At 44.1% G+C, this 9,434-nt stretch overlaps 1 protein-coding gene across 1 annotated transcript; it reads right to left on the bottom strand.

Moving 5' to 3' along the window:
- Positions 1–903: 903 nt before the first annotated feature.
- On the bottom strand, positions 904–6,961 carry LOC127336607 (exocyst complex component EXO70A1). The gene is made up of 11 exons (XM_051363431.2): positions 6,606–6,961; positions 5,773–5,978; positions 5,461–5,691; positions 4,923–5,061; positions 4,639–4,851; positions 3,788–3,993; positions 3,173–3,373; positions 2,990–3,089; positions 2,396–2,505; positions 2,154–2,300; positions 904–1,413 (listed from the first exon to the last, which is right to left on the bottom strand). The coding sequence occupies exons 1-11, from the start codon at positions 6,840–6,842 to the stop codon at positions 1,305–1,307; spliced, it is 1,899 nt and encodes a 632-aa protein (XP_051219391.1). The 5' UTR covers positions 6,843–6,961; the 3' UTR covers positions 904–1,304.
- Between the last annotated feature and the right edge of the window lie 2,473 nt (positions 6,962–9,434).

Below are 9,434 nucleotides of genomic sequence, written 5' to 3' on the forward strand. Positions count from 1 at the left end.
ACACGGTGCAGCCAAAGGTGTATAGGTAACACGAAAAATGTAAACAACAACAGTAAAGAACGGCGCGGCAAGGCGCGCTAGGTCCTTCTAGTTCATGTTAAAGTTATAGCCTAGTTAGCCTGTTCTTGTGTTATGTGTAACATAGTTTAGTACTCGGATGTACAAAGCACCACTCTTACGGTGATATCCCTATTTAGCTACTGATATCATGTATTACACAATTATTTGTAGGCGGGCAAGCAAGTGACAAGCCGTGTTTTCCTACCTATATTATAAAATAATGGGTGGCATATGTGCCTAGGAGTAGTACTAGTTCACAAGAAGACCGAAAAAAATTGAGTGCAGAACAAATCACAGTAGCTTGCACGTGTCCACAAAAGTAGTGAGGGCCGTTCTTCCCTGTGGCCTTGTGGTCAACGCTTAAGACACGATTCAGGACTGAGGTTTGCACTGATCATTATGGTCAACAGATGATTTTAGCACAACAATGGCATTGCACAAGATCATGATAAAAACTTGTTGGCGCGTTGCAACAGTCGGCTTGCGGCTGGCGACAAAGAAAAGAGTACAGATCCTTCGGAAACTTTGAACCAGCCATGGAAGACGTTTCAGACAAAGTAAGCTCGCCAAGTCCAAGATAATAGCTTGTACGTTGTACTTGCACCTGTTCATCACTGTGGTCAAGTATCATCACAAATCAGAACTGAACCACTAACCACATGGTCAACTCTTATCACAATTCAGAACTGCACCACTGGTCACTGTGGTCAACTCTATTGCGATACAAAACACAGTAGGGACAATCATCACTATGGTAAACTCTCATAATATTTTCAGAACCCAGCCACTGGTCAGTGTGGTCAACTCTGTTGAGATACAAAACAGAGTAGGGACAATCATCACTGTTGTAAACTCTCATAATATTTTCAGAACCCAGCCACTGGTCAGTGTGGGTCAACCCTGTTCGGATGCAAAACTAAATGGTCAAACATGGAAGTCTGACAAACTACATACATAGACGCTGGATGGATGTCCTGCACACACACTGCTGGTACTCAAATAGGCTAACAAGAATTTCAGCATTCCACACCCCAAAAAATGATAGAAAAAACAAATTTCACCACACCGAAACCACCTACTCCTCCGATGAACAAAAAATAACTGACAGCTACGACCGTGCACTCTGTATGTACAGATCATGAATCGGAACAACGCCCGATGCATTCAGCAGCAGGTTTGAGACATGTGGACAAACCGCGTGGCTCTAATTTACATAAGCGTCCTCAGGCGCAGTGATGCAGCGATCAAGCACGCTCCTGTTTCCCCTCGAATAGATTGCCGAGGAATACCTCGAGCTGCTCGGGCGTGTGCTTGACGTATTTCCCAGGCGCTTTGCTGTTCTCAATGAGAGGTCTGCGATTTGACAAAGCGGTATTATAAGTGCCATGGAGAACTAAACACGAAATAGGGGCTATAACTTTTGAGACAAGTAACACCAAAAGAAGGTTCTTTCAATAGATTAAACGTGTTGGAAAGAAGTAATGAGCAAACCCTCCAAAAACAATGTGCTACTTCACATCACAGATAAACATAAACTAAGGCTGACACAATGGCCAGCCTAACCTACATGCTAAGGATTCAGGTCTAAATTTCTGTCGCCTCCTAAATTGCTACCAAGTGCATCAGGGTATATATTTCAAAAGATTAAACGTGTTGGAAAGAAGTAATGAGCCAACCCTCCAAAAACAATGTGCTACTTCTCATCACAGATAAACATAAACTAAGGCTGACACAATGGCCAGCGTAACCTACATGCTAAGGATTCAGGTCTAAATGTCTTTCTAATTAGCACAAAAAGGTGTGCTGCCTAAATTGCTACGAAATGCAACAGGGTCTATATAAAAATGAACTGGCTATTTTTATTCTAATGATGATACGAAATAACATATACAAAATGTGGACTACATAACAATACTCTCAATAGTGAAATAAAGAGGCCATATGCATCCTTTCTATGCAGAGGCCGGGGTATGCCCCCATTTCGAGAAAAAAGAAATGAAAAGAAGGATTTTTTAACTGTTGTGATGATACTGAGATCCAGGTTCAAGCATTAAAATTCATTGTTTACGAGTATGAGCTGTCAAGACAAATACCCAAAACGCTTCTGGAAAGATCTGTATGCAGGTAACAGAATTTCTGCGACGGCAAGTCTTAGTGACTCGCGCAACTCTGAATCTGGAACAGACCAGCCACACTGCTTTTGATAGATCTCTTCAAATAACACATTGAAAGACCTGAATCTGATAGCATCATAAGGAAAAACAACGTTCAGAATGGAATAGTAGACTGTCATCATAGTGAAGTATGGTGAAATAGTAAGTGCATGTGAGCAGACCTCTCTTTCACAGCTGTTCTTGAAGCTCCACTGCTATTGCCTCCTTCGCTCCCTACTTGACCACTACCTCCTGATGAAGTCAAACCTTGACCAGATAGACATTGCAACACCTACAACAGTGGAACAAATCCAAATAAGGCAATGCACAAGTACTTACTAGTTTCACTTTTATATTTTACTTTCAGTTTCTAAGCAACATTTATAATATTTTAGATGCTAACAGATAAAGAAGAGGACGAACCAGTGTTCAGCAATTAGCGATACCCTAAGGCTTAAACCACAAATATTTTCCATCTGAACAATCATATATCACTAAATGATCCTATCCACAATCATAGCTCAGCAACAAAATTTACGGCGCAGCGAAGCAAATAGGTCAATCCCATTTTCCATGCTACAAACTGCATCAATATTAGTAAGCTTAATACCATCAATTATCTATACGGAGACAGTAGCTACATACATAGTTGATTTTCTGGTGTGTTACATTGGAATGGCGTTATGATGTGGCTGAAAAGGCTTCAACAAGATGGTCTCACAATGCAAGAGAAAATGGAAAATTTAGTTTTAATCATAGATTTCAGGCCAACGAACCTTTGACCAGGCAACCCTTCTATATTGATTTGCGTTTTGCTGTACAATCCTTCGATGCCTTTGAATCCAGTCATCGCCCAATAAATCCTTGGCTTCTGATCTGGAAGAAAGGAAAGAGAGCATTAGACTGAACTCACACACTTGCTAACTTATGACTTCACTTTTGCTTCATAAAGAACATACCTGCGGACAGATTTAACAATATAATGAATGTTATTCATCAAAAATATGTGCATCAGTGCAGGATCCTTGTATTGTTTTGCTTTTGCATCCAAATTATTTTGTAGAGCTTGCATAATACTCATGGTTACAGATGCCAGCTCAGAACCTGTTCCATCTTCCCTTTTGAATTCCTGGAAGAGCTGTTTCAGAGTTGATTGATAGCTGCACAAATAAAAGCAGATTGCTGTCATTATTTACTTATTATTTCCTTTATTATGTGAAGCTGCAGCAAGTAGTGACATACTGACATGTTGACAGATAATATGGATAGAGAATTAGGTAACAAATTGGATTGTGTCAACACCACCTTTTTACAAGAATATAACAACTGAAGTTCACCTACAACTACAAGCAGTATGATCTATCTGTTATGATCACTGAAACAGTTGGAAAAATAACAATCTGGTTCTTCTGAATTAGAAGGCTATACAGAAAGAGACAAACATAATAGCAGCAAGGTGCATAACACAAATATCAGCATAACCCAATGGATAAACTTTAAGAAATAACATATGAAAAAAAAAAGACCATGCACCTAGGCAGACACCAAAAAAATGCATGTGATTAGGCACTTACTCGAATAAGAACTTAACATAGTTAATCACATAGCTTGTCAAAGGATGAACTGTTCCATCAGTATGAATATTCTTTGTTGCATCCTTCTCGACAGCTTCTTCAAAATCACTGAATGTCTTCTGTGCGGTTTGTGCTAAACATTTTGACAGACTGACTGCAGAGTCACGCATTTGAGAGCATGATTCCCCAACAAAGATGGTGTCAATCTACACAATCAATTGAAAAGATAAACCTATTAGTTATTTCCATACAAAAGTTTACCACCATATATAAAATAAAATTACATTCAATTGACACTACCAACTAACTAGTCTCCAAATTTGCTACATGATCTGTCAAGTTAAAGTGAAGAGATAAGGGAATCTGAACTACAACGCCATGGTGAAAACATGTTTTATCCATAAAAGGTGAACTCAAAGACAGATGGCCCAACAGTTCAATGATGGAAGTATGGTATCAAACTGTGACAGTAGTCTGAACTACAACGCCATGGTGAATACACATTTTATGTTTAGAAGGTGAACTCAAAGACAGATGGCCCAACAATTCAATGATGGAAATATGGAATCAAACTGTGACACATGAGAACTATGGAACTTGTATAGCTGCAGTCAGAAATTGTGATTTTTCTTAAAATATGCAGAAGTTAATAATCGCTCAAATGGCACTGGCCAAAGCAAAACAAACTGCTAAACAGTTAATGCAGGAAAGGTTCTCAGGCGGTGTAAGGGTAAAGCATTTGCATCTACCGAAGACAGATTTAACTGTATATTCGGCATTTGTTGTTATCATTATGCACACAAGTGCAGTGGTTGTCCAGTGAAACAAGCATGGTCTGAATAAAAATGTACCTCTGTTTGAAGTTCGCACATTATCTCGTACATGTCCAGCAGAACAAACAGTTTCTCCGGTGATCTTTTACTCATAGCAATTGCCTCACCAAAGCTGAGTAGAGTAGCCAAACTGTTCTTGGTTATTGCAGAAAAGCACTTATCCCTCAAGGATTGGCTGCATTCAAAAACTTGGTCACAGAGCTGGCGCTCCCCAGCGAAAAGAAGTTTCACCTGTTTCAAACAGAGCGTGTCACCAGAGCCAAGTTATAGTACGATTTAGTAGGTCTGAGGAAGATCCTTACAGCAATTCGCATGAAATGAATCCAGTTCCCTATTTTAGACTCCAAGATCTCCCAAGGCATTTTCTGCACTTCATCTTTACTCAGTTTCTCAACACCCAAGTTCTTCAAACTCGATTCTAAGGCTGAAGCACGAGCTTCGCTGCAAAAGAATTAAAAAAAAGAATATGTTTCAGCAAGTCAATCTCAAGTCTCGGCTATAGAACTACAACTGCGTAGGGGTCAGTTAGCAAAGGCACATGCAAAGTTGCTGCAGGAGTCATGCAGTTTCAGTAATGCATATAATTTTATGGTTTTTCCTTTGCTGAGTACTGGTTTTAGTATAGTGGTACCCCAAACTGGATTTTTTTAACCCTTGTTAAGAGTTTTAAATATGGCCAAATACTTAATGGATGTATTCAAATTGGCAAACAAAACAAAAGATGCAGACACTAGCTGACAGTCTTGATGCTATGTTCAATGCAGAGGAATATATGTACAGTACTTGTAATCATACGCATAAAAGGGAAGGGAGAATTATAATCGGTCTAGCTCTGGTTACCTGTAAATTTCTGCACATTGCTGCTGGCATCCAGCTTGAACCAATTGCTGTGCTAATTTAGCAAGCAAAGGAACAAACTTGGGCTCAATAAGAGCAGGAGGGCTGTATACGGCAGCCTCCTGGCCATCGGCGCCAGCTGGTTGGTGTTTCCCACCTTCAGCCCGAGACTCAGCTGATGGCCGAAGCGTACTCGGAAGGCAGTCGAAAAGACGGTCAGGCTCCATAGGTTTGCTGGATCAGTCACAATGGAAGAGTTAGCCGATGTCGAGGGGTAAGGAAGCAAACTTAAATCGATAATGAGGCACTACAAACCTGCGTTGAGACAACTGATTCTGGAATTCACCCTCCATCTTGACGAGGGCCTTGGAAAGGAGGGCGTTCACGTGGCTGAGCACCCTGTCGCTGCTGCTGTAACTCCTGTTGGAGCTAAAGAAGCGCTCGATGCTCCTCAACCGGTCGACCGCGTCCAGGAAACTCTGGAGATTCTCGTGAGGGCCTTTCTGTATCTCGCGCTCTGCCTGCACATACATGCAGTAATGCAGATTGTAATTGACACTTGACACTCGGAAAACTTAAGCTTGCACTCGAGACCGACAAATGTGGAGCAGAATGGGCCGGTCACACGGAACACTGACTGACACTCGTCAGCTACGGCTCGGGCTGGAATTCCAACCGCAAGGGAGGACCTTTCTACATGCAGATAGCAATACATCACTAGGAAAGGTAGCTACTACTACTACTACTATTTCTTCTTGGCACTTGCTTATACTGAGTAAGGACCGTAAGTTTTCCATCGATGATCTTAGTTGGCAAAAGGCACAATCAACACTGCCAGCAAGCTTAAGCTTGGCACTGGACACCATGAGATGGGTCGAGCAGGAGGAACAGGTCACACGAGACAGTGAACTTTTCCATGCAATAATGTTGTACCACCACAGAACGAATGGGCTGGCCACACCAGAGTCCAGACACAGAACGCCCCCCCGCCCTACAGTGGTGTGGCGAGCTGAATTTTATACTGCAACTCCAGCCGCGATGGGATCCGAACAGCGCTTAGAGCAGGTACTGGTATGCTAGCAGAGGGGATTCGATCGGGGCAGGCGAAGCAGAGAAGTGGAGGGGGGTGAGGAGGCGTTTAGCGTTACCTCCCGTGTTCGGTCGAACTGTGTGAGGATGACGTCGGCGGAGCGCAGGGTGCGGTCGATGTTCTCGTGCGCGGTGCGTACGGCGTGGGTGCGCAGCTGGATGGGGCGCATGGCGGCGTCGAGCGCGGAGAGGCGGCTGTCGAAGGAGCCGAGGATGGAGACGACGGCGTCGGTGGCGGCCTGGCTCCGGCCCAGCGACTCGCGCAGCAGCGCCGCGCGCTGCGCCAGGCTCTCCATCCCGACGCCGCTGCCCGGGTGGCTGGGGCGGGTGGTGGCGGGAGGATCTGGGGGAGGGATCCGGGGCGGTGGGCGGAGAGGGGAGGAGGTGGTGGGTGGGTGGAGGAGGGGGAGCCCACGGCGCGGCGGTGGGGGTGGCTGGCGGAGGAAGCGAAGCGAAGCGGAGAGGGAAAGGGAAAGGGGGAAAGCGGAAGCAGCTGAGGAATGATTGGCAAGCAGGCGGAAAAGGAAAGTGAGGAGACGGCGGCAGCGGAACGGAACTGTCGCCCACCCGCGTGCGTACGTGCCAGGAGTGGGCTGCCGCTGCGCTGTGTTGTGTTTGTTGTGCAACCTCTGCCGGCTGGCCGGTCCCGAGGGTGCACAGCGTAGATGAAGTAGATGAACAGCAGAGGTACACCGAATGCGTAAAGTAAATTGACACGGGGGAGAATATGGGGAGAGCTCTTTATTATTGATCTTTCTGTCAACTGGTACGTACAATGATTGAGCTCCTTCTATTTATAGGCCTAGAGGGATAAAGGGATAAGACCCACTTAACGTTAAACGTGGGGGAAGACTTAGCCAAACGTGCCCACCGAAGTGGGCCACGTCGGAGGCCCAAGTTTCCCAACACTCCCCCTGGGTATTATCCGTATATCCATGTCTCAAAACTCCGAAAAAACCCAGTGGGAAAAATATGGAGAAAATGATCATGGTATACTTTGCTATGTTGCACGAATTGCCTCGTCAAAAACCTCATGTGAGAAACTTCATAAAAACTCACTTAAGGGGAAAAGAGTACAATTCACTTAACTGCAGAGTTAAGTACTCAATCATCGGGATCAAGATTTCAGTGACGATTTTGTGAAGATTCTCCCCCTAAACCTTGCATCTCCCTAAGTCTCATCATACCGATTCCACGAACACATCTCTCGAAAGAAGATGCCGGCAATGACTTAGTGAATAAATCAGCAAGATTCTCACACGACTTAGTATGCAAGACCTTTACCTCGTTCATCTTTTGCAATTCATGTGCATAGAAGAACTTGGGGTGTATATGCTTTGTAAGACCGCTCTTCACATAACCCGTCTGGACTTGTGCAACATAAGCGGCATTATCTTCGTAGATAATGGTTGGGGTTTGGATGGTATTCAACCCACATGTCATCTGGATGTGGGTGATCACCCTTCGAAGCCAAACACACTCACGTGATGCTTCATATAGTGTCATGATTTCCGAGTGGTTCGTCGAAGTTGACACGAGAGTCTGCTTAGACGATTTCCAAGAAATCGCAGTTCCACCACAAAGGAAAACATATCCAGTCTGCGACTTGGACGTGTGCGGGTCTGATAGGTACCCAGCATCAGCATAGCCTACGACTGATAGGTCTTGATTCCTTCGATAAAACAAGCCGAGATCTTTAGTTCCTTGCAGATATCGGAAGATGTCCTTAACGCCTTTCCAATGTCTCTTGGTAGGCTCAGAACTGTACCTAGCAAGCAAATTGACGGCGAATGCAATATCCGGCCGTGTACAATTCGCGAGGTACATGAGTGCACCAATTGCACTCAAATAGGGGAATTCTGGTCCCAAAATTTCCTCCCCCTCTTCCTTAGGCCTGAACGGGTCCTTGTCTGGCTGCAAAGATCTTCCGATCATCGGGGTCTTAGAAGGATACGCATCTTTAAACCCAAATCTTTCCAACACCTTCTCGGGCGTAGGTCGACCGGGTGCACGAGAATCCCAGCAGGGGAATGCTCAAGTTGCAGACCTAGGCAGAACTTGGTTTTGCCTAAGTCCTTCATTTCGAATTCCGACATCAGGTAGGAACTCGCTTCCTCAATATCCTCAGGTGTACCGATTATATTCAAATCGTCCACATACACCGAGATAATACAGAAACCATCTTGTGATCTCCGTATAAAAACACATGGGCAATCTGCATTGCTTGTGTAGCCCTTCTGATGAAGGAAATCGCTTAAACGATTATACCACATCCTACCAGACTGCTTAAGTCCATACAGTGACTTCTTAAGTTGAACACTGTATAAACCTCTATTTGCTCTATCTTGGTTCGGGATAGGGATACCTTCCGGTACCTTCATATATATGTCCGAATCCAAGTTACCATAAAGGTAAGCGGTGACAACATCCATAAGTTTCATATTCAAATCCATGTTGACTGCCATTGAGATCAAGTATCTAAAGGTAATTCCATCCATGACCGGGGAGTAAGTTTCATCAAAGTCGACACCTGGTCGCTGAGTGAAACCTTGAGCAACGAGCCTTGCTTTGTACCTTACTACTTCATTATTTTCATTTCTCTTTCGAACAAAAACCCACTTATGGCCAACGGGGCGAATGTGGGGAGGAGTTAGACAAACAGGTCCAAACACCTCTCTTTTGTTAAGAGATAATAATTCAGCAGTTATTGCCTTCTTCCAATCATTCCAATCTGACCTTTTCCTACAATCAACGAGCGTATTAGGCTCTGGGTCAAGATCTATGATTGAGGCAATTTTCCTGGCAAAATTAACGTCGACATTTGCCATGGCTCGATTGAATGTCTCACCCGAATTAACATAGTTAATGGCCATTTCATCATGGAGTGC

The sequence above is a fragment of the Lolium perenne genome, chromosome 2 (assembly GCF_019359855.2).
Source record: "Lolium perenne isolate Kyuss_39 chromosome 2, Kyuss_2.0, whole genome shotgun sequence".
Taxonomy (NCBI): Eukaryota; Viridiplantae; Streptophyta; class Magnoliopsida; order Poales; family Poaceae; genus Lolium; species Lolium perenne.

Bases quoted from the DNA above. Each gene is read 5' to 3' on its own strand.
- LOC127336607 (XM_051363431.2), bottom strand. From the start codon at position 6,842: ATGGAGAGCCTGGCGCAGCGCGCGGCGCTGCTGCGCGAGTCGCTGGGC. The intron at 3,374-3,787 runs GTAAGTGCCTAA...TTATTTGTGCAG, and splicing joins TATGTTAAGTTCTTATTCGA to CTATCAATCAACTCTGAAAC. The intron at 1,414-2,153 runs GTATTTGTCTTG...GTCAAATCGCAG, and splicing joins TCTTTCCAGAAGCGTTTTGG to ACCTCTCATTGAGAACAGCA.